This window comes from Martes martes (genome assembly GCF_963455335.1).
Source record: "Martes martes genome assembly, chromosome: 12".
Taxonomy (NCBI): Eukaryota; Metazoa; Chordata; class Mammalia; order Carnivora; family Mustelidae; genus Martes; species Martes martes.
In genome coordinates, this window is record NC_137900.1 from 10,867,040 (window position 1) to 10,891,639 (window position 24,600).

The 24,600-nt window shown below is 41.7% G+C and overlaps 1 protein-coding gene across 3 annotated transcripts in view; it reads left to right on the plus strand.

Moving 5' to 3' along the window:
• The window catches only part of TJP2 (tight junction protein 2), an 88,569-nt gene that overhangs the window by 44,925 nt on the left and 19,044 nt on the right, over positions 1–24,600 (plus strand). For all 3 annotated transcript variants that reach the window (XM_080819862.1, XM_080819861.1, XM_080819863.1), the window contains exons 2-10: positions 9,680–9,733; positions 12,377–12,501; positions 13,854–13,956; positions 15,300–15,930; positions 20,094–20,197; positions 20,846–20,999; positions 22,311–22,419; positions 22,520–22,653; positions 24,153–24,219. In XM_080819862.1, the coding sequence (XP_080675988.1) occupies positions 9,689–9,733; positions 12,377–12,501; positions 13,854–13,956; positions 15,300–15,930; positions 20,094–20,197; positions 20,846–20,999; positions 22,311–22,419; positions 22,520–22,653; positions 24,153–24,219 (1,472 nt within the window). In that variant the 5' untranslated portion in view covers positions 9,680–9,688. The remainder of the gene's footprint in view (positions 1–9,679; positions 9,734–12,376; positions 12,502–13,853; positions 13,957–15,299; positions 15,931–20,093; positions 20,198–20,845; positions 21,000–22,310; positions 22,420–22,519; positions 22,654–24,152; positions 24,220–24,600) is intronic.

A 24,600-nucleotide genomic window follows, 5' to 3' on the forward strand; every position in this document is an offset into this window, starting at 1 on the left:
GAAATCCCAAACCCAACTTGAAACCCCAGGCATCCCATAAAGTCTTTTCTAGATGTCCAAAACCCTAAAATGTACTTTTTACTCTCCGCCACCCCCCACCCTCGGTAAAAACAGAAACGGGTGGTGCGGCTCTTTGTTATTCTTTTATCTGCTAAATTTACAGAGAGGTTAGGGAGAAGAGAAGACTCTGCTGAGTGAGCACTCTGTCCCCCAGTTGGCTCCAAGTTTCCTCACGCCTACAGACCTCTTATCTCCAAGGATGTGAAACATCTTATCTTCAGACCTCTAATTTCTATGTAATATCAGCAATTCCATTACCTGAAACATTACCTGTTCATTTCTAGCCAGCTTACATGTTTTGTGTATGTGTGCAGGGGAGGGTCTGTATAAATAAACACTTCTCTAAATGTTCATTTCCAGAGTTTTGCTCCAAAATGTCCTATTTGATTAGTAATTTCTACTTCGATACTGAGTCACTCTCTATGTCTGACAAGAATATTTGCTCCGATTCTCTCGTTCCCTTGCACGGGAGAGAGGGAGGGAAAGAAAGCTGTTCAAGTGGTGTAAATCCCCACTGCTTTCTTTTTTTCCCTCACAAGTGGTGCTTTTCAAAACGTTCCGGTGTCCCTGCTGTATGGATGTGTCACTGTGCGAGATGACAACAGGATTTGCTGGGAATGTGGGCCACTATTGTATCCGCCTTACGTAACCACGTGGAGTGATGGCAATGGGTGAGCAGCCTGGGGTGTAGGCAGTGGCCTGGCCGATTAGTCCCCAGAGGCCATGAAGACGGCTCAGGTCCTCCAGAGGATGTGGATCCAGGCTGTTAAAAAGTTGGGGAGATTGAAAAGCCATGTGAGTCCCTCTGCAAGCTCTCCCCCCTTTCCTTTCCCAGCTTTTCTTTGTGGGAAGTGGTTGGGGAGCAAAAGCTTTCTCACAGTGACTCCTTTCTCTTCGGATTTATTTGCGCTTCTGGCAGCTTTCAGTAACAAATTGTGACATACGGCGTGTAGTCAGTGGTGGGTTTTAAAAATACTTGGCTTATTTTTAGCAGACGTGTGAAACTGATAGCCTCTTACGGGACTTACGGATCAAAGGCTGCTGTTTTCCATGTGTTGGGAGTCTGCGAGCACTGTGTGGCTTCCCGGGAATGACTTAATTACACTGCCTCGTAGAAGATGTTTGGGTTTGGGAATTTCTTGTTTTGGGGTAAAACTTTTTGCTTCCTTGTTCTACAGAAATCCTTATTCTTATAGCTAGGTTCTGAAATTATAGGAAACAGTTTCTCACATGTTCTTTTTTCCTCTTAGACTCTGAACAGTAAGTACCTCTGTAATATATGAGTGTTTATCTTTATGGCTTGCGGTTTTTATCAGGTAGCTTCTTATGGGCTGAGTTTGAATAATCTTTAGCTTTAGCTATGGCTTCCATCTCCGGGAAACAGCACTTTGTGGACAGAAAGCCTAAAAGCTGCCTGTTGGGGGAGTAGAGGCAGTGAAGACTTCTAGTTATCTGCCCTCTAGTTGGTTTTTAACATGTTTATGTAAAATGTAGGATTTTACCTGTTGGGCGAAGATATTTCAGAGGGAAAAAACGACTTGAGGATATTTTGTAAGAGACATATCAAATTGAACTATTTGTCTTTGTTCCTTTCTCTTCATTCTTCATGTAAATACTGTGTGTTAAACACAGTTTTTTATTTATTGTAGAAAATTAGCTCCCTTTAACTTTCCACATTGTCTAGGAATGACTCGTTATAATATCAGAGGAGTTACACTTAACACAGTTAAGTGAGGAGGGGCTGGGAACAGTGCACTGAAGAAGATGCTTCTGGTGCATGGGGTGTTGACTGGGGTGGAAAGGAGACCCAGGAGTTGTGCACCCTACTGCTCGCGCCGAGCTAAATGATCTCTCCCTCATGGGCCTTCCGTGCATTTTTCAAATTATTACCACCACCCTGTCTTTCCCTTTTCCCGTCAAGTGATCACACTTTGTTCTGCCCTTTTATTTTGTAGAGTCTGGGCTTAAATAATATTTGGTATAAGGTCCCTGTCTAGGAATCAGGTGCACCTTGAAATTCACTCATATGCCCCCCGCACCCTGTTTTTGAACTTATAAAATGTTTGGTGCACATAAAGAATTATGTAATACTGGTGACCTTGAGCCTATCATACCCACCCATGGAGCCTACGAGATGGATACAAAATCCTTTCTCCCTCTGCCTCCTCCCCAGCTCACTGCATCCTGAAGTTTGTGGTTTTCATTCCCTTGCTTTTTTTTCTTCATAGTTTTACTGCACACATACACACAGGCATCCCTAAACAAAATACCCCTACAGAAAAAATACGTTTCCTTGCTTTTTCTTTATTGTGGTTAAAAAAAATACCCACAGAAAATAAAACTTAGCATCTTAACTGTTCTCTGTTTTATTTAATTTTTTTATTTTTAAATATTTATTTGAGAGAGAGAGCACGAGCAGGGTGAGGGGTGGGGGGAGAAGCCAGCTCTCTGTTGAGCCAGAAGCCCCATACGGGCCCCAATCCTGGGACTCTGGTATTATGACCTGAGCCAAAGGCAGACGCTTAACCGAGTGAGCCACCCAGGCGCCCCAACATCTTAACTATTCTTGAGTGTGTAATGCAGTAGTGTTGAACATGTTCACATTATGAAACACTGTTTGCTTTCTGAACGATATAAAAATGGCATTAGGCTCTGCACATTCTTCTAGGATGTTTTTCACTCAGCATTCTGTTTGAGTTGCATCTGTGTTGTGGCATGTGGGGCTCTAATTTGTTTTCATTATAGTGTAATATTGCATTTTAATAATATATTATGATTTCTTTGTTCTGCTCTTGATAGATATTTGGGTCGCTTGCAGGTTTTGGCTGTTGAGAATGTTGCTGCTGTGAATACTCTGTGTGTGTATCCTTGTCACTTAATTCATACCTTCCTCTCGGGGGGCCTTTGCCCAGGAGAGAAATCATGGAGTATGTGTGTCTTTGGCTCTGATACCTGTGAGCTCTTCCTGGGGCCCTGTATGTAAAGCGCCTTAGAGCTAAGCAACAGCCCACTGGCTTTCACGCAGAGGGAGTCTGAATATTGATACCAGTTCTGGGACCTCTGCGCAGCCCAGCACAGGTTGGGTGGGGCCCAAGTCGAGTGGCCCAGTTTGCAAGGCAGGAGCTGAAGCCCTCAGCTAAGCTGCTGCCCTGGCAGCCTGTCCTTGGGGGATATACCCAGAGATGATGTTCTGAGGAATGTGTGACTGTGTGGGGTGCTCTTTGTTTCCCAAAAGGTTATTTATATAGATAAGCAGGGAAGACACTCGGTGATTTTCTGTTTGGGCACACTGTGGTTGGTAAACACTCCATGGGCTCTGGTGTTGTTGTTTTTTTTTTTTAATTTGCCAGTGTATCAGAAGGGCCACAGATCACAGTGGGTGCTTAATAAATATTTTTGAATGCATGAATGAATGAATGACTAAGTGAGTGAGTGAATTAAGGGTTTGCTCTGAGACCTTCATAAAAAGTCCTGGTTCTGTGGGCTAATGTACACAGTTACGGTACATTTTAATAGTTTTCAAAAGAGCTATTAAGATGTATTTTTACTTCAGTTTCCTAATCTTTAAAAAATAAGATTTTAGATTCATCACTTATTGTAACAGAACATACATTCTTTTAATATTATGTTTCAGTACTTAATGGTTTATGTCACAGCCCACTAACCCTAGGTAAAGAAGAAGCCATTTATAAACTGATCATTTTATACAAGTTGGTGAGCTCTTTGGGCACCTGGCAAAGTGTAATTGATGAAAATTTTAATTCAGTCCTTTTGGGGTGGTAGTGGTAGGAATAGTGCTTTAATTCTGTTTCTGATCAATCTAATTTAAATTACTCCTGTGGGCAAGGGTGCCTTGGTGGCTCCATTAAGCATCTGCCTCTAGCTCAGGTCATGATCTCAGGAAGAGACCAACCTGGGCTCCCTGCTGAGCAGGGGGTCTGCTGCTCCCTCTGCCTCTGCCCCCCTCCCCCAACTTGGGTTCTAACTCCGTCTGTTCTCTCTCATTCTCCCAAATAAATAAATAAAAAATCTTAAAAAAAATTTACTCCTATGGGCAACATAGGAATACGTAGATAATATAATCTCATTATGGAGGAATAGTGAATTTCAAAAGCCAGGTTCATTCTACTTGGGAAACATTTAAAAAATAAAGTTTTGTTTAATTTGGCTGAATGATAACAAATTTTAAATCCAGAATTTTAAAAAGAGAATTTGCTATTTTTATTTTAAAAATAAAAATGTATTCTTGGAACGCCTGAGTAGCTCAGTGCATTAAGTGTCTGCCTTCGACTCAGGTCACAATCCCAGGGTCCTGGGATCAAATCCCACATCAGGCTCCTTGCTCACTGGGGAGCCTGCTTCTTCCTCTACCTGCAGCTCCGTCTGCTTATGCTCTCTCTCTCTTTCTTTCTCAAATAAATAAAAATCTTTAAAAAAATGTATTCTAAAAGTAATGTGCTCATATAAAAATATTCTCTGCCATACCACAGCTCCTGGGGAAACTTAACATTTTTTGGTATTGTTCCTACCTCTTCCCTATATGCTTATACAAGGTTTATACCAATTTATATTCCACCCCTTCCACTAAGAGCAGACAGACCTAAAAATATAAAACCAACTAGCTCTTTCTCTCTTTAATTGAAAACAGAGTATTCATGACAGAGTTTTAAAAAATTGGTGGAAGTTAAACATCTTCAGTGCCTGTGCATTTCACTGTGTTGATTCACTGAACCCAAATATCACTCCCTTTTTGAACATTGTGCTCCCTCCTACTCCATAGCATTGCCCAGTCCTAGGGGTGATTGTCATGGTATTGGTTAGTTCTTTCCTGATGATTTTTAGATAAGTCTTTTGGAGAGGGTGCTCTATGATGTTTTTTCCTTTTTTTTAGATTTTATTTATTTATTGGACAGACAGAGATCACAAGTAGGCAGAGAGGCAGGCAGAGAGAGAGAGGGGGAAGCAGGCTCCCCACCGAGCAGAGAGTCCATTGCGGGGCTCCATCCCAGGACCCCGAGATCATGACCCAAGCGGAAGGCAGAGACTTAACCCACTGAGCCACCCAGGTGTCCCTCTATGATGTTTTTTCTTAACATGTAGAGATATAGCTATATTCAAAGAAGAGATGGCATCTGTATTTATTTTACCCCAACTTCCAGATTAATTCACTTTGTTGAAATTTGCCAGCTTTAAGGTAGTGTCAGGCACTGAGAAGATGAATTTGGGGAACATGCCTGCTAGGGAAGTTCATTTCTAGTTGGTAGGTGACTAATTAAGGCCACGGTGAAACCTGAAGGTGTCCTGAAGGTGTTCTGTGGAAATGGAAAGAGATCAACTAGGTTTCTGCTTCCTATTTCCTTTTAAGGAAACTATTTTTTTTTTAATAGAAAACTTTAATCTCGGAAAACTTGTGTTATACTGGCACATGTTAGACAGAGAGCCCACCGTGGGCTCCCTGCTTAAATGGGAGTTTCCTTCTCCCTCTGCCCATCCCCATCCTTGTGAGCACGTGCTCTCTCTCTCTTAAATAAATAAATAAAATCTTTTTCAAAAAGTCAGCTGTTACTCTAATTGTTTTTTTTATAGGTAATCTCTCCTGTCTAGGTGTTCTCAGGTTTTTACATTTTTTTCTGCTTTGGGATTATCATGTATTTAAAAGGGTTTTTCTCCCCATCTCTCCCCATTTACCCTGCCTGTGATGTGTTGGGCTTCTTGAACCTGAAAAATCTTCAATTCTGGAAGAGCCATTATCTCTTTGAGTATATTTCTCCTGTACCCTTTAACATCTCCTTCAGGAAATTTAACTAGACACATTGTAAGACTTCCTTGATCTTAACTTTTCTTTAGGATATCACACTTTTAAAATACTTTTTGCTGTGTTCTGGGTAATTTCTTCATACCTGTCTTCCATTTATTGTCTTCAGCTGTGTGTAGTATGTGGTTCACTCCATTCTTTATCCCATTTCAATTACATATTTTTATTTCTAAAGTTTTGTTTGCTTTTTCCACCCCAGATGTGCTTGATCATTTTTGATGTTTTTCTTTCAGTACACTTCCAGTTTCCCCTTTTAATTTCTTTTTAAACAATTTTTTTTAAATTTAATTTTTAAATTTAAATTCAGTTAATTAACATATAATGTATTATTAGTTTCAGAGGTAGAGGTCAGTGATTCATCAGTCTTATATAATACCCAGTGTTTATTATATCACATGCCCCTCTTAATGTCCATCACCCAGTTACCTCTTTCCCACTCTCCCCTCCCCTCACAACTTTCATTTTGTTTCCTATGGTTAAGAGTCTCTTATGGTTTATTTCCCTCTCTGATTTTGTCTTGTTTTATTTTTTCTTCCCTTCCCCTATATTCATCTGTTCTGTTTCTTAAATTTCACATATCAGTGAGATCATATGATAACTGTCTTTCTCTGATTGACTTATTTCCTTTAGCATAATACCCTCTAGTTCATCCACATCAGTGCAAATGGCAATTTTTCATTTTTTGATGACTGAGTAATATTCCATTGTGTGTGTGTGTGTGTGTGTGTGTGTGTGTGTGTGTATAGCTAGATATAGATATAGATATATATAACCTCTTCTTTATACATTCATCTTTCGATGGACATTCTTTCTACAATTTGGCTATTGTGGACTTTGCTGCTATAAACATTAGGGTGCAGATGCCCCTTTGGATCATGACATTTATATCTTTGGAATAAATGTCCAGTAATGTAATTGCTGGGTCATAGGGTAGCTCTATTTTCAACTCTCTGAGGAACCTCCATACTGTTTTCCAGAGTGACTGCACCAGCTTGCATTCCTGCCAACAGCGTAAGAGGGTTCCCCTTTCTCCACATCCTCGCTGACATTTGTCATTTCCTGACTTGTTAATTTTAGCCGTTCTGACTGGTGTGAGGTCATATGTCATTGTGGTTTTGATTTGTTTTTCCCTGATGCTGAGTGATGTTGAACATTTTTTCATGTGTCTGTTGGCCATCTGTACATCTTTTTTGGAGAAATGTCTTCTGCCCATTTCTTGGTTAGATTATTTGTTCTTTGGGTATTGAGTTTGAGAAGTTCTTTATAGCTTTTTGGATACTAGCCCTTTATCTGATAAGACATTTGCAAAGATCTTCTCCCATTCTGTTCGTTGTCTTTTGGCCTTTTGGTTTTGTCCACTGTTTCCTTTGTTGTGCAGAAGCTTTTTATCTTGATGAAGTCCCAATAGTTCATTTTTTGCCTTTGTTTCCTTTGCCTTTGGAGATGTGTCTAGCAAGAAGTTTCTGTAGCCGAGGTCACAGAGATTGCTGCCCGTGTTCTCCTCTAGGATTTTGATGGATTCCTGTCTTGCATTTAGGTCTTTTCATCCATTTCGAGTCTGTTTTTGTGTATGGTGCAAGGAAACGGTCCAGTTTCATTCTGCATGTGGCTGTCCAATTTTGCCAACACCATTTGTTGAAGAGACTGTCTTTTTTCTATTGGGTATTCTTTCCTGCTTTGTCGATGGTTAGTTGACCATAGACAGAGTTGAGGGTGCACTTCTGGGTTTTCTATTCTGTTCCATTGATTTATGTGTCTAAACAATTTTTTAAAAGATTTTATTTAATTGAGAGAGAGAGAGAGGCAGACTTCCTGCCGAGCAGAGAGCCCAGGGCAGGGCTCAATCCCAGGACCCCAAGATCATGACCTGAGCCAAAGGCAGATACTTAACTGACTAAGCTACCCAGACACCCTGTCTCCTTTTAATTTCTTATGATAAACTTCATATTGTACCTACATCTCTGAGTCTGTGACTGATCTTTCCAATATTTACAGTCTTTGACTCTGCAGTTTTCTTTTTCTTTCAGTTGTCATTCACGGTAACTTGTTATGTGTGTATGTGTATGCATTCAAATTGTGAACTCATGGTTCTCAGATACTTACCTGGGGGATTCTCTGAAACCCAAAGTCCTTGGAGAGAATTTACATTTGCCTCTGTGTACCTGTATGGCACTATTATGCAAAACCACTTTGAGTGTGTTCTGAGGAGATGTGCCGCATTTGTATTAAGAATTGTAGCCCTGGTATGCCTGGGTGGCTCAGTCCGTTAAGCGGCTGCCTTTGCCTCAGGTCATGATCTCAGCGTCCTGGGGTCACATGGGGCTCCTTGCTCCGCAGGGAGTCTGCTTCTCCCTCTGCCTGGCGCTCTGCCTGCCTGTACTCTATCTCTCTGACAAATAAATAAATAAAATCTTAAAAAAAAATTGTAGTCCTAAACTTGTTTGAGTACAGGTGTGTTGATAGGAATTCTCTAGGGAGATATTTTTAGTTATTTCCACTCTGCTCAGAGTCAAGGATGAGCAAGGTTTGGGTCCTTGCCATCTCCATGAGCCTAGATATTTTTTCCCCTACTGCATCCAGTCCGATCTAATCTCCACCCTGTTTGGATCCTACATTTTATCTCTCTTCCTGGCCTGTTTAAATGCCTGTTTCAGTGCTGGTTTATCTCTCTGGCTTTGAGCTTTCTTGGCATTTCTACTTTAAGGATTTCTCTTCAAAGTCAGCCTGCATTTAACGGATTATTGTTAGTATTTTTCAACTGATAGCTACCATTTTCAGGCTTTCCTGGACATCTGTTTTGGAATATTGTCAGAAACTGAAGCCTCCATCAATTTATGCAGGCATTTTCATCTTTCACGTCCAGCAGTATTGATGGATAAGAGGTTACTCAATTGGGCACTCTTTGAGAAGGCTAGGGATTCCTTTAGACATAAAAATGTGTAAAATTTGCCTAAGATAGATCACCCTTGACAGGAAGGGAGGGAACAGTGGTTAAAATAATAATAATAATAATAATAATAATAATAATAATAATAATAATAAAAAATAACTGTTTGACTCTTGGTTTTGGCTCAGATCATGATCTCAGGGGTGTAAGATCCAGCTTGGGCTCTGCACTCAGCTGAGTCGGCTTCAGATTCTCTCTCCCTCTCCCTTTGCTCATCCCTCCCCACCTCTTGTATATGTGCTCTCTCTCTCTCTCAAATAAGTAAGTAAATAAACCTTTTAAAATATATATATGTTTCAAAGTCTAGATTTCAGGGTGCCTGGGTGTTGTGGTGGGTTAAGTGTCTAACTGCTGATTTCAGCTCAGATCGTGATCTCAGGGTCATGAGATTGAGCCCCAAGTTGGGTTCTGCACTCAGCAGAGTTTCCTTGGGATTCTCTCTCCCTCTTCCTCTCTCCCCTTCCCTCTGCCTGTCCACCTGCCTCTCTATGCTAGCTCTCTCCCTCAAGTAAATAAATAAGTCTTTGAAAAAAAAAAAAAGAAAGAAACTCTAGATTTCTTTTTTTGAGGGATTTTATAATGATTGGTTTGGAGTGGTGATAGTAAAAAAGCTCAACACTTAATATTTATGTATCTCTTATTATGTATTTCACTAATTTTCCAGTATTATTAAGACTGTCATTTGACTGAAGGAGTGTGAAAATAGGTAATACAGTGTTGCTAAAAACTACCAAGTCTTTTTGGTTTGTGGAATGTATGAATTGGACTTTATATTGAGACATTCTCATTTCTAGCTTTATTTCTAGCATTGAAATGTTTGTGGTTTTAATCAAATTGGTCTTACTGTTTTAAAACAGGCTCCAGGCATGGAAGAACTGATATGGGAACAGTACACGGTGACCCTACAAAAGGTGAGTGCTATACAGTACATGCTACAATCGTGTCCTTGAGTTTATAGGTCGTGGGTCTTACTCATTTTTGCCCAAACACAGTTCTTCCCCCTTAAGGTGGATGATGCATTATCAAAAAGATTTGCACGTTATGATTTTTTTGGTTAAGGTCTGTGTACTAGAAAATTCTGGAGGTTGTTTAGTGCATTCACTTATCTCTAGACAGAATAGGTCATGGAAAAAAGAGAGAAAAGGAGGGGAGAAATGGAAATAACTGTACTGCTTAAGGATGTTGAGGTAGCTTCTACAACTTTTGTAACTTTTTTTTTAAGATTTTTATTCATTTCTTTGACAGAGAGTGCACACAAGCAGGGGGACAGCAGGCAGAGGGAGAGGGAAAAGATCCCCGCTGAGCAGAGAGCCCAAAGCAGGACTCAATCCCAGGACCCTGGGATCATGACCTGAGCCAGAGGCAAACACTTCACTGAGTGAGCCACCCAGGCACCCCAATTTTTTTTTTTTTTTTTGGTAAGACTTTAGTTATTCATTTGAGAGAGAGACAGAAAGAGGGGGAGAGTACAGGCACAAGCAGGGGTTGGAGCAGGGAGAGTGAGAGGGAGAAGCAGATCTCACTGAGCAGGGAGCCTGACACTGTTCCATCCCAGGATCATGACCTGAGCTGAAGGCAGGTGCTTAACCATCTGAGCCACCCAGGTGCTCCAGGTACCCCAGCTTTTATCATTGTAATTGTAACATATGAAGTCCAAACTGAATTTTGAAACATTGGTTTAGCAGTCAGGAGACATGGGTTGTATTCCTTGTGCAACTCATGATCATATTAAGAGGTGCTGACTTAATCAGATTTTTAAAAATCCTCCCCTCTTGCCCATGGGATTGAAAGTAGTAGTATCAGAAATAAATGTATTTCACTTAATTATGAGTTACTTCACAGCTACTGCTCCTCTTGAGTAAATGAGGTCATACAAACAGCTTTTGTACAGGGAGTCCAGCACACAGTGGTTGCTTAATAAATGTTGGCTCTGTTCCTTTTTATTCTTCTGACAGCAGTCTGAGGTAGGCCTGACAGGTGTTAGCCCCAGTCGAAACAAGCACAGCCACTGAGAGTTGGTGTGGGATCTGTGTGCGCCTGGGCTGACCTGACCAGTCCTGAGGTCTTCCTCCATCAGCTGCCCTGGTCAGCATCCCTGTGGCTTTTGTGGGCTCTGCTGGGATCTTAGTACTCCTCTGAATCCCTCCAGGCTCTGGATTGTAAGTTCCTAGAGGGACTGTAAGTTCCTCAGAGGGAGAGTTTTCCTTAGAACTGTGAACTTTTCAAACCCTGACTTTGGTGAAAAGTTAGTTCCTGTATACATGAATTAAATTAATCCTGGTAGAAAAAAATCCAGATCAGTGCTTAGGTGCCCAAACTTTCAGAGCAGTGATGTAACACCATTTCTCCTGGTTTCCCCTCTTGAGTTTTACTTTTTAACCTTAGTCCTCTTCTGACTCTTCTCTGCACCCTGCCACCAGCATTTCACATGCCTCCTTTCAGGGGTGAAGGTGAGAGACATTTTAGGTCTCGTATAGGGATGGAGCTACCTTTGTATAAAACAGCTACCCAGGTGATGGTGCTGCCCCATTCAAAGCCACGTAATGAAGGGACAATCGGCTAGCCTGTTTGGTATTGCTAATTGTTTGTCTCTAGTTGGCACAGTGGGTCCCATGTGGGAAATCTTCCATGGTGGAAGATGGGTGGGGGGTGGGAGTGGGAAGACATAACTTTGTTTTATTCTCTGAGTACATGTCTATATAAGCAACCTTGATTTATAATTATAATCACATTTAGCCATATCATCTGGATGAAACCTAGGGAGCTTAGCTATATTAAAGGTTTTATTTTTAAGTAATCCCTACACCCAACCTGGAGTTCGAACTCACAGCCCCAAGTTTAAGAGTCACATGTTCCACTGACTGAGCGAGCCAAGCACCCAGGGAGCTTAGCTTTTTTAAACACTGAAATGGGCTAGGGTTATGTATTATGTGGGTTCTCTGTTGTACATTTCTAGACCAATCATCTAGACTTTCTGTCTTCTATTCATGCAGGAAGGAGTTTAATGCTTTGCTCTCTCAGAAGGCCTTAAAACCAAGTTTATCTTCAGCGTTTACTTTATCTTTAAAATCCGTTTACTTTTTTGGTCATCCTATGTTAAAATGAAACCACAGTTCACCTAACTTGAAAGTTAAAGGTATACTTTAAAAATGGGGTTTTAGCAAGGTACAGTTGTGACTGAAGCTGTCCCAGCTCAGGCTGGGATATGAGAACAGTATGACTGGTGATTTGAAAAGCACATCCCGGTGTGGACCGAAGATGTTATTTCCCATCCCCTGCCAGCTTCTACTGATAACTCCAGTCTGTACTATCCACCTTTTATGGCTTTTCACAAGACTATTTCTTTTAGATAAGGAATTTCCCTTTATCAACCTGTCAACCAACCATGATGGTGCTTTATTTCATTTCTCATTTGTTTCTGTAAGCCTCTGTTCCTGAGCTGTCTCTGGTTATTGGTCTGACCTTTCTTTTATTGAGTGCTTATAATAAATCCTAAAAGCCACTTATGGAAGAAGGATTTTTTTTTTAATTTTTCTTTTAACTCCAATGAACAGGATTCCAAAAGAGGATTTGGAATTGCAGTGTCTGGAGGCAGAGACAACCCCCACTTTGAAAATGGAGAAACGTCAATCGTCATTTCAGACGTGCTCCCCGGTGGGCCCGCTGATGGGCTGCTTCAGTGAGTGTCACTGTGTCCCGGCCACAGCCCCTGCCGGCCCTGATGGTTGGGTCTAGACAGGGTGCTTGGCTGGAGGTGGGGTGTGGGGGGAGGTGGTGGTGTGCACTTAAAAAAAAGGAACTTTTACATAAATTGAAAAGTTTTAGGAGAGGGGGCAGGGGAATGGGGGAATGGGGTGATGGACATTAAGGAGGGCATGTGATATAGTAAGCACTGGGTATTATGTAAGACTGGTGAACTGCTGAACTCTCTACCTCTAAAACTAATAACACACTACATGTTAATTAACTGAATTTATATTTAAAAAATCATTAAAAGAAAAAAAGAAAAGTTTTTAAGGAAGAATTGATACTGGAACACACCATGTTTTAACAATTCCTGAACCTTTGGAAATATCCAAACTTTGGAAGGAGGAGAGCAGTCATTTACATGGGGAAATGGTTATAATTAACCCAGCTGTCATTCCTAGGCTTAGGAGTCATTTCTGAATCTGAAGTACAAAATCAGCATGCTTTCCTCCCTACCCCCATCACTTTATATTTATTTCACCTTATATTCATTCAGAATTCAATGAGGATACTTTGGCCTAATGATGATCTGATTTGTAAGAGGAATGTGGAAATTGGGAAGATTTAGTACATGAAAACACAGATTTTCTAATTTCCAGCCTTCTGGTCTGAACAGATTACACCATTTTAAAAGATGCATATCTGAATTCCCTCCAGATAATTTCTCAGGGCAGACACTAAAATTAATTATATGACTGCCTTGGCTAGGGAGCTCAGAAGTTTAGGTTCTGTTGGCGTTTCATGTCTGTATGGTCATATCTAAGTCAGCAGTCTTTCATACAGAGAGCAGTGTAGAATTAAAAAATAATTTTGGGGATGAGGTAAGAAGTTTTGAATGACCTCAAAATTTCTTTAATAATCAGAGGCAAACTCCTGATCTCTTCCCCTCCCCTGAAAAACACAGGTGGATATCAGCCTGCTTTGGGGGCTAATTGTAGACTTCCTGAAGCCCACCGTGCACCTTCGGTGGGGGAGGGCCTGATGCAGAAGTTCCTTTTGTGCCTAGACCTTGCCACTGCTTGAGTGCCTCCTGGAGGAGCCCTTTGGTCGGGGTCATCCCCTGCTGGTTTCCAGTAGACGGTGTCAAAAGTGGGCTGAGCCGCTCATGGGTTCCATCCTGGGAAGGGCTTATACTGAGTTGACTGATGGAGCCTCAGGAGTCATCAGGCACTAAGTCCTTTAAGCGTTTGGGGTCAATTTGCTGCTTCTGTGTGTTCCTAAATAAGTGATTTACAGTGAATAGATGGGAGTTTTTCAGGTCTTGTTTTTATTTTTTGTTTGCAGAGAAAATGACAGGGTGGTCATGGTTAATGGCACCCCCATGGAGGACGTGCTCCATTCATTTGCTGTTCAGCAGCTGAGAAAGAGTGGGAAGATCGCTGCCATTGTAAGCCCTGGTTTGCTTTCAGCTTGCCTCAATAGCATCTTGTTTTTATGCTCAGAGGAAAATTACCACTTGCTTATAAGCGCTTGACAGAATTACATAATTTAGGGACTGCTAATTTCTTGCTTCCTCTACTTTGGGGTGACGTTATGGATGATGTAAAGATGTAAGTAAGCTCTCCTTGTCTTTTCCTCATCCTTTTCCTAACTTTCAATGATTCTCTTATCTCAGGAACCAGGTTAGACAATCCTAAGAGAATTAACTAGATTGAGAGAGAACATTTGTAAGACAGCGTTTATATAGAAAATATATTTCAGCTCAAAAACCCATTTGTAAAGGCCCAAACAAGAACTGTCATGTCTTAATGAATTAGACTGTCCTAGGAGATAACTGGCAGTCTGTAGCATTCATTCACTTATTTGCTCACTCATTCATTCAGCAAACACTGGGTGAGAATCAGCTTTGAGCCAGATGCCTCCTGAGCCTGGAGCAAGGGGTGCTTACTCCAGCCAGGCAAATGGACATGTACAGCGAAAACTGAAATACAATATGTTTAAAGGCAGTGCTGGGGGTAGATACCGGGTATGTGGTATTTTTCTTTTCCCCCAATGGTATATTATGAAATTTTCAAACAGAGAAGTTCAAAGATTAGTGTAATAAACAATATATTTTGTACAGTATTAATATTCTACCATCTTCACTCAATTTTTCTATGTATACAAATGCATATTTTTAGTGAACCATTTGAAAGAAAGTTGCAGACATGACAATGTCAATCCTATATACTTCAGCACACATCTTGTAAATAAGAACATTCTTCTACATAGCTAGAACACTGTATCATCCTATCTAAGGAAATTAACAGTGACTTTAAAGTATCATCTAATATCCAGTCCAAATCCCAAGACATGTTTGATAAGATTTTTATTCCCCATCCAGAATCCAATCAGAGCTCATCACTGCACTGGGTCCTTATCTTTTCAGTGCCCTTTAATCTAGAAGGGTCCTTATGCCCTCCCTCCCCCCCCATTAATGACATTGACTTTTAGATGAATCTACGCAGTTTTATCTAGAATGTCTGGATTTCTGGAGTTTTTAACTTAGGGATTTAAAGTTCCTTGATGCTACTGAGTATAGAAGCAGATTTTTGGAGGCACTGTGTTCAGTTATACTCATTGTCTTATTCTCAGCCCCGTGAGGTATTTTTTCCCCCCAAGGAACCAGAGGTTTAGTGAGTTGAGGGGGACAGAGAGTTACTGAAAGGAGAACCAGACTGGGCCCTTAGCCACTGCGTCCTCTGTATTTAATTGTCCTTGTCCTACATCCCCACTGTGTTTGGGTGACAGGTGGTCAAGAGGCCCCGGAAGGTCCAGCTGGCCCCGCCCCAGGGCAGCCCACCCGTCAATGAGGATGACCGTGCTTTTGAGGTGATGGACGAGTTTGACGGCAGAAGTGCCCGCAGCGGGTACAGCGAGAGGAGCCGGCGCAGCAGCCACGGAGGGCGCAGCCGCAGCTGGGAGGACAGCCCAGAGAGGGGGCGTCCCCACGAGCGGGCACGGAGCCGGGAGCGGGAGCGCAGCCGCGGCCGGAGCCTGGAGCGGGGTTTGGACGACGACTACGGGCGGGTCCGAGAGCGCAGCCGTGGCCGGAGCCTGGAGCGGGGATTGGACCACGACGACTACGGGCGGGCCCGAGAGCGCAGCCTTGGCCGGAGCATTGACCGGGCCTATGACCAGTATGACCAGGCCTACGACCGGGGCTATGACCGTGGCTACGACCGCACCTACAGCCCAGAGGCAGAGTATGGCCGCAGGGCCCAGCCTGATGCTCGGTACTCGGAGCCCCCGAGCCGCAGCCGCGAGCACTTGCACTCCCGCAGCCCCAGCCCTGAGCTGAGGGGGCGGCCGGACCACGCAGTCCAGTCTGACTCGGACAGGCCCATCGGGGTCCTTCTAATGAAAAGCAAAGCAAATGAAGGTAGGCATGCTCGAGGAGGAAAAGCACTGTCACAACAGCTAACTCTTACGTGGCACTTACTGTGTGCCAAGCACAGACCCAAATGCATTGCCCCAATTGGCTCATTTCTTCCTTATGACCACCTCGTGTGGGAGTTTCTTACATCTTCATTGTATAGACAAGGAAAGTGAGGCACAGAAACGTTCATTAACTTGCACAAAGCTGTCAGTAATGGCAGAGCCAGGCTGCTGAAATGAACCTTTAAACTCCTAGGCCGGGGTTCTCAAAGCAGCTTAAGCACCACCTTGCAGTAAATGCAGATTCTCGGGCCCCAGCTGGGCCCCAGCTCGGCCCCACAGAACCAGAAACCCTGGGGAGAGGCCTTGGAGTCTGTGTTAGCAAGCTCTCCTGGTGAGCCTGGTGTGGCTTAAGTGGTGAAACCATGGGAGTGGATAGGACTGTAGCTGATCTTGAGTTTCGGCCTGTGCTGCATAAATCCTCTCTTAGTCCTCACCGGAACCCTGTGTGGAGGTAGGAGACTTCCTTCCTGTTGTGTACAGTGGGGAGGGCCACAGGGCAGAGAGGTTTTGGCATGCCTACAGATGAGGTGGACCCTAGCCCAGGCTGCCTGTCCCGCAATGCATTGCTGGGAGTACTTGCATACCTTTCATTTCATCCAAAATTCAGTAAAGCCCCATGTGGCAGCTAGAGAAGCCAGTGGTACCTGTAGTTTAGGTGACGATCTAAACTCCGAGATGGAAAGTGACTTGCTTGGATCTCGAAGCCAGTAGATACGTGGCAGAGCCAGAACTTGAATCCCGTCTCCTGGAAGTAGATGATCAGAAACACGTAGGTGAATGAACAGGGCTTTAGGGCCAGTGCAGAGGTATTCCTTACATCACTTCTTGGTTCTGACTTTTTAAATTACTTGGAACCTATCTGTTATCTCCTTCTGTTCCCTAATTCTTCCAAGACGAAAAGAAAAGCACCCCAGAATGCAAAGGGAACTTCTTGCCCTTTAGGTTGGGAACTTGCATTTCAAATGGCCTGTCTGAGGAAAGGGTTTATTTTTTTACTTCTAGTGGAGCACAAAAGTCGAATTATAGAACTAGGTGCCCATCACAATACCTGAAGAATAACACAGGGATGTGAGTAACGGGGTATGTGGAGACCAGTCCCAGAAGACAAAGGAGAAATAGAGATTGCACTATCAGTAAGTTTGTACATCTTAGGAGGTTTAAGGATTCTATAGAATCTTTACAACCACTGGTAATGACATACTAATTCATCAGCTCCCAAGAACTGTACAGTAGAAATAGCTCTGCTCCCAGACTGAAGGGTGGACTGTAGAGAAATTTTGGGAATGACTTGGCACCAGACCTCCTTCAGAGAGCCCTGGTGCACATTCTATAGGACTTGTACCCCAGGTTTTTGAGTTAACCCAAGGCAATGCTTTTTAAACTTCCCTCTTCCCCTTTCTCCTCCTCGCTTGCTCCCCTTTCCCCTTCTTTCTCTCTTCCTCTCCTTCCATCATAGAAAGACCCACATTTTGCAACAATCATGGATGTACCTCCGTATCAAAAACTTGAACAAGCTTTTCATGGAACAGAACTTATTCGGTGTGATGCATTCTGAGAGGTTCCATCACATTAAATTTTTAAAATGTTGTTCATGATTTATTAAATTGATTTTAAGACTCACTAATGAGTTGTAAACCACAATTTGAAAAGATCTTTACTGTTGTAGGAGGTTGCCCAAGTCATGCCTGGTCTTAGTAATACTATCAAGGATAAAAGGGGCTTACGTACCTTTGTTGAGATAAAATTTTACTCCTCCTGGACCATTTTGTTATTTAAACTTGGAATTCATTGGGGGAATAAAGTTCCTTTTTTTTTTTTTTTTAAGGTTTTTTGCCACTGTTTGCTAGGATTGCACAGTAATTTAGCTATCACCAGCTAGGGCTGCACAAAAATTAATCTTTAAAGAAATCTAGCAGTAGGCAAGACTTAATTTGATTAAGAAAAATATGATCCGTTTATATAGCCTGCTGTTAGATTTCATGGGCACCAGACAGCTTTGCTGGTAAATGTCTTAGAAACTACTCAACTTATTTTTTCTCCATTTAAGAGATGCCCTCAAAATACACCAGTTAACAATCTATTTGCAACTCTACAGTAAGACTGCAGCTTTTAAGAGGATAGAGGAATTGTTGAGCTTCCTTCTGACTCTTGGTTTTGGCTCAGGTCATGATTTCTCAGTCCTGAGATGGAGCCCTGTGTTGGGCTCTGTGCTTAGCGCAGAGTCTGCTTCAGATTTTCTCTCCCTCTCCTTCCTGCCCACTCTCTCTCTCAAATAAATAAATAAAAATAGAATCTTTAAATTATATTATTGTGGCACCTGGGTGGCTCAGTCAGTGAGGCATCTGCCTTCAGCTGAGGTCATGATCTCAGGGTCCTGGGATCGAGCCCTGCATTGGGCTCCTTGCTCAGTGGGGAGTCTGCTGTTCCCTCTCCTCCCGCTGCTTGTGCTCATTCTCTCTCTCCCTCCCTCAAATAAATAGTCTTAAAAAAAAATAGTTGTATCATTATATTGTAAACCTCAAACTAATATAACATTGTATGTTAACTATAGTTGAATAAAAAAATGTATTTTTAAATTTACTTCATTACTTTTCTAAATGGTAGAAAGTTACTTTGTTTTGGAATTAAAAGATTTTGAGTCCAGAACAATAATAATAAAATTTGAATGTGCCTCTTTTAAAACCTGCTAGGTTATGGTACCTTCCTAAAATAACCAACATTTATCCTTAAGTTAGGTATTTTTACAAGTTTCATAAGTAAAATTAGAAGAGTCTGAATAGTATTTAAAATACTTTAAGATATGCATACTTAAAATATAGTGTGTTTTCTTTTCTTTTTTTTTTTTAAAGATTTTATTTATTTATTTGACAGAGAGAGATCACAAGTAGTCAGAGAGGCAGGCAGAGAGAGGAGGAAGCAGGCTCCCCGCTGAGCAGAGAGCCCGATGCGGGGCTCGATCCCAGGACCCTGAGACCATGACCTGAGCCGAAGGCAGAGGCTTTAACCCACTGAGCCACCCAGGCGCCCCTAGTGTGTTTTAAGAGCAATTCAGATTTCATAAACCCCCAGAATATGCTCGTTTTAGTTAAAAACTTTATTGCCTTGCCTGGTTTAATGACCCTTTTCCTTTGCATAATGAAATTTTTTCAGTGCAAACCCCACACGTCTCATTCGTTACACACGAAGGGAATACTATTGGTAGTGTCTTCCTGTAGGCAACAGGGCTGTCAGCAGAACATGTTTACTGAAATGTATTGAATTGTTTTTTTGTTGTTGTTGTTCCCAATTTAATGTTAAGTGTTAATTTTAGAGCAGATGCTCATATAGCCTTTACCTAGTTTTTCCATTTGCTAAAATTTTGCCACATTTGTTTTCTTTCTCCTTTTTTCTGCTTTTTCCTCTCTTCCTTTCCCACACTACTTCTGTCTCTCAGTGGTTTTTTGGAACTGCTTGAAAGTATGCAGGGGTGGCCCTTTACCCCTCAATATTTCAACAGGTATCTCCAGAGGATAAGAACATTCTCCTACATAACTCTAATGCCATTACCAGTTTTTTTTTTTTTTAAGATTTTATTTATTTATTTGACAGAGAGAGATCACAAGTAGGCAGAGAGGCAGGCAGAGAGAGAGGAAGGGAAGCAGGTTCCCTGCTGAGCAGAGAGCCCGATGTGGGGCTCAATCCCAGGACCCTGGAATCATGACCTGAGCCGAAGGCAGAGGCTTAACCCACTGAGCCACCCAGGCACCCCCCATTACCGGTTCTTAAGAAAATTAACACTAATATCCCTTTTAATATACTGTAGTATGGTTCATTTTGAAGTTGCTTCAAAATATGTAACTGCCACCCCCCACCTCTGTCCCATTCTGGATCAAGGATGTAGTGAAAGTTCATGCATCACATTTAGTTTTTATATTGTTTTAACTCTAGAACAATCCCTCTGTCTCTTGTTTTTTATGACACTAATTTTTTCAATGAGTCCAGGCTAGTTGTCCTACAGAATGTCCCACAGGCAAAATCAGTTTTTCATAAATATTTTTAAATTGACCTAAAAACCAGACTAAATATTCTGAACAAGTGGATGAAATATATATGTTTGTCCCCTAGAGTATGGTCTTCGGCTTGGGAGTCAGATCTTCATAAAGGAAATGACCAGAACTGGTCTGGCAACTAAGGATGGCAACCTGCATGAAGGAGACATAATTCTCAAGGTGGGAGTACGAGGGGAGAGAAGAACTGAATTCATGTTTGGCTTTCTAGTCCAAATTTCACATCTGAGTGCTGACATAGTGAAGCTTGGTTGAGATGGGAGTTAGTAGTAAGACAAAAGCTGGGAGGGGCCAGCAAGGTGAGATTTTTATCACGAAAAGCAGACATGGAAATTTTTAATAGTGTAGTGTCTGTTAAAAAAACAAAACAAAACAAAAAACTCAATGAATACCTTCTTCTTCCCCATTTATTTAAAATTTAAGCTCTTATTCCCTAAACTAAGGAAAGATGAGGGGAGAGTTGGTAGTATATGAATGCTGAATGTTTAATGTTTCTATAAACCTCTCTAGTCAGGAAACATGTTCCAGTAGTAAACCAATCCATCGTCTTGAGCTTGGAAGTTAAATAAATTAGCAGAGTAACTTCAGTATACCATAGCTCTCTTAACGCCTGTATTTGGGATCCAGCCGGACAGGGTCATATTTAATTTGAAGGATAACTCATTTTTATTTAGTCAGTCATCCTAAAGCCCATGTCTGTTTGAGTAGCTAAGCAGAAGCCTTTACACTTTTAGAAGGGAAAATAAAAACTTCCTGTTTCCCAGTGCATGGTTGTATTGCATGTAACATGACCATTACTCATGAATGCAGATAAATGGAACTGTAACTGAGAACATGTCTTTAACGGACGCTCGAAAACTGATAGAAAAGTCAAGAGGAAAACTTCAACTGGTGGTGTTGAGAGACAGCAAGCAAACACTCATCAACATCCCATCGTTAAATGACAGCGACTCAGAAATAGAAGGTAAAGAAGGGGGAGGCTGTGAGCTTAGCCGGAAGCAAGGAAGGCTGTAGCTTTTGCATTCTGAACTCAGTTTAGCATAGCCATCTAGCTGGAAGCTAAATTTCCAACAAAAGCTTCTCTTAAACTTTAATTCCAGTAAAAGGTGGCTAATTTCTTGTTAAAGTGTCTGTCGAGATTAGTTTCCCAATATGACATTCGGGTACACTCATGAACTTCCCAGTGGACTCTGATTTAGGCCACTGAAAACAAAACTTATTAGTAAAAACTGTATGTATGAGTGGTTCAAAGACCTAACCACACCCATTTGTAAATTGCTCAATCTTGCACTTCCTTGTAGATTTTTAAAAAGTAGATATGAGTATTTCCAACAAAGAGAGGGTCATATGGAAGAGAGCTAAAATAGGTAGACACTATAGTAAAGAATTGATCAGAATGGCTGAATATTATGGTATTCATTGATTAGCAGTCTGTATCACCTCTTCTGTCTTAGGCAATATTCATTTCTTGAATATGAATTATACATGGGATAACATTTTAACTATGTATAAATTACCAATAAAAATAAGTAGGCATAAAAAAAAAATAAGTAGGCATAAAAAAAAATAACTAGGATGATACTTCCTAACTAATTATCTGGTACTACCTTCATGCAGTAGAGTGTAGAAAATAGTAAGTTCTCAAGTTTGAAGACAGATGTGTTGATTTTTTAAAGAATTACTTCATAAAATCTGAAGACTTAGTTTAGCTTCCATTATATCAAAAGTCTAATCATTTGGTTACTGTTGTGAATGCAGTGCAGGAAGACAGCATGAGAAGTAATCCCAGCATGCTAGGTGCTTATAGTTACTTCCTTGCCGTTCCAAGTGTGGCCTCAGCCCACCAGGTCCATGAACATCCAGGAGCTTGCTAGAATCACAGAATTGCAGGCCCTGCCCCAGAACAGCTACATTCTGATTCAGATCCCAGGTGACTGACATGCACATTAAAGTTTGAGAAGCACTGTTCTGTGTGGTTAAAAATGAGTATATACTTATATGATCCAGTAACAGATTTTGATTTCTCAGTAGCAGCTTTGAAGGAAAGTGTAATGAAAGAGGAAAATAAAATTCTGAATTTGGCTTCCTCTTTATTAATTAATGCCTTTCCCTTTAGAGGCTTAGATTTTCTTCAAGGGAAGACTGCTAGACTAATGGCACAGTTTCTGCCTGACTCTTTTCCATTTCCCATGTTGCCTTACCCAGAGAATAGTATCATTTCTGGTATAGTTCTTAAATATTTTAGTAAGAAGTCTTTTCTTATTTTTGAAACCAGATATCTCAGAAATAGAGTCAAACCGATCATTTTCTCCAGAGGAGAGACGGCAGCAGTATTCTGATTATGACTATCATTCCTCAAATGAAAAGCTGAAGGAAAGGCCAAAGTAAGATGATGTATACTTTCCCTCACACGCGACCCCGTGAGTGTACACACATGCATATCTGCAGTGACGTTATGAGACATTAACGTGATGTGTGCTTAAGTTCAAGAGAGGACATGCAGAACAGATGGTCCAGGATGGGCGCCACACCCACTCCCTTCAAGTCCACGGGGGATACTGCAGCTGCGGTTGGCACAGAGAACAGCAAGGAACCCAGATACCAAGAGGAACCACCAGGTGAAGGTCCTTTTAAACGTGTTAAGAGTGTATGCTTGGTAATTCCAGAGGATGGCCAGAAGGAGAGAGAAACTTTAAAAAATCATTCTTACACATGGAAGAGGGACTCCAGTCTCTTTTAATAGAGTAAAAAAAAACATAAAGAATAATAGCCCTTTCCATATTCTAACGGATTGGCCACATTTTGTTATATTTAATTAGTTATGGTCCTTGTGTCATCCCTGATCTCAACCCAGAATGCTCTGCTCTTAATAGTCCTGACAGCATATGTGTGTGTTTCTTCCCCTGCTCAGCTACCAATTCTCAGATTCTCCAGACACCAAGTAGTTGTCTGTTCAAGTCAGTTCTGGCACTGACTGCCCAGAACTAGTGCACAGCCCGCAGGTGAGGGACTCAGTCCAGTAAGATGCTTCCATTTCAGACACCACTCCCGTTCCCAGGAGCCACCCGTACTTCTGTCCAGCTGGATTTGAACTGAGGGATCTCACTGCCCTTCCTCACTCAGGTTTGATAACTTGCTAGGCTGGCTCAGAGAACTCAGGAAAGCCCTTTACTTACTATTACCAGTTCTTATAAAGGATACAACTGAAGAACAGCTAAATGGAAGCAAGGTATAAGGCAAGGGACGCAGGGCTGCCGTGTTCTCTCCGGGTATACCACCGTTCCCAGTGTCGCGATGTGTTCACCAACCCTGAAGCATTCCAGTCTCCACAGTTGATGGATTTTGATGGAGTCTCTGTCATGTGCATGATCAGTCACTGCCTCAGTCTCTGACCCCCATCCCCTCCCAGATGGTGGGGAGGTAGGCTGAAAGTTTCAAGCTTCTAATCGTGGCTTGCTCTTTCTGCTGACCAGCCCCCAACCAAGGCTGTCTGGGAGTTATCTCTCTAGAACAAAAGATACTCTGCCACCCAGGAAATTCCAAGGGATGCAGCAGTTCTTTGCCAGGAATTGGAGGCAAAGAGGGATGCTTCTGGCACCCCTGCCACTCTGGAAATTACAGGGATTTTAGGAGCTGTGTATCAGGAACTGGGGCAGAGACCAAATATATCTATTTCCAGTCCTGTCACAGTCACATTTCGTCTTATTTGATTAGTTGAAGTCCTTTTTGTCTCCTGCCTCTGGTCTCCACCCTAGCCCCTAGCCCTGCCCCCCATCACCCTAAAATTACCATCATGATTTTACATGCTTAAATATTTATTGATGGAAAAGATTCATATGGTTTTTAAGTGACAAAAATACTCTCTTCTTTTGCATGTGATTGTGCATTTTGGAAGGTTCATTTGTTACCCCACTTATTTTGAGAAGCCATTGGCACTTACTAATGCCTCAACATTAAACTTGACTTTAAAGACTTTTTTTGTTGTTTGATGTAACAACTTAAATGTAACATAAGGTACAGACTTGAATTTTGTGTATTTTATGATCTTTATAGAAACAGACTCACTTCCGTTAATCCAGGTTGATGATGATAGACTTTTTTTTTGTTTTATCCACAGCTCCTCAACCAAAAGCAGCCCCAAGAACTTTTCTTCGTCCAAGTCCTGAAGATGAAGCAATCTATGGGTATGTATTTCAGTCTCTTTCTCTCTTTTTTGCTTTCTCCTTCCACACACCTTAGTCTCCTGAACTGAAATCCAGAAGAATGGTATTTTTTAACTACAGATGATGATTTTGCATATAATTAGCCACCTTTAACCAACCTCTATTGCTGGCATTTATGAGAAAGAAGTAACCTGTAGGAAAGTAAAATGCGGAATTTGGGGAACTTGGTGAAGTTCACTTTGAATGCTTGTCTACTTCTCTGGCTACTTTTCCACAATGTGATTCTGAATAGTTGAGTTTACCAGATCCGTAACTCCCAGATAGGTGCAGTGCCGGTTCACTACAGGGCCTCTGTAGGGGCTGCGGTGTCCTGATGATCCTGGTCTGTGGAGGGAGGGGAGA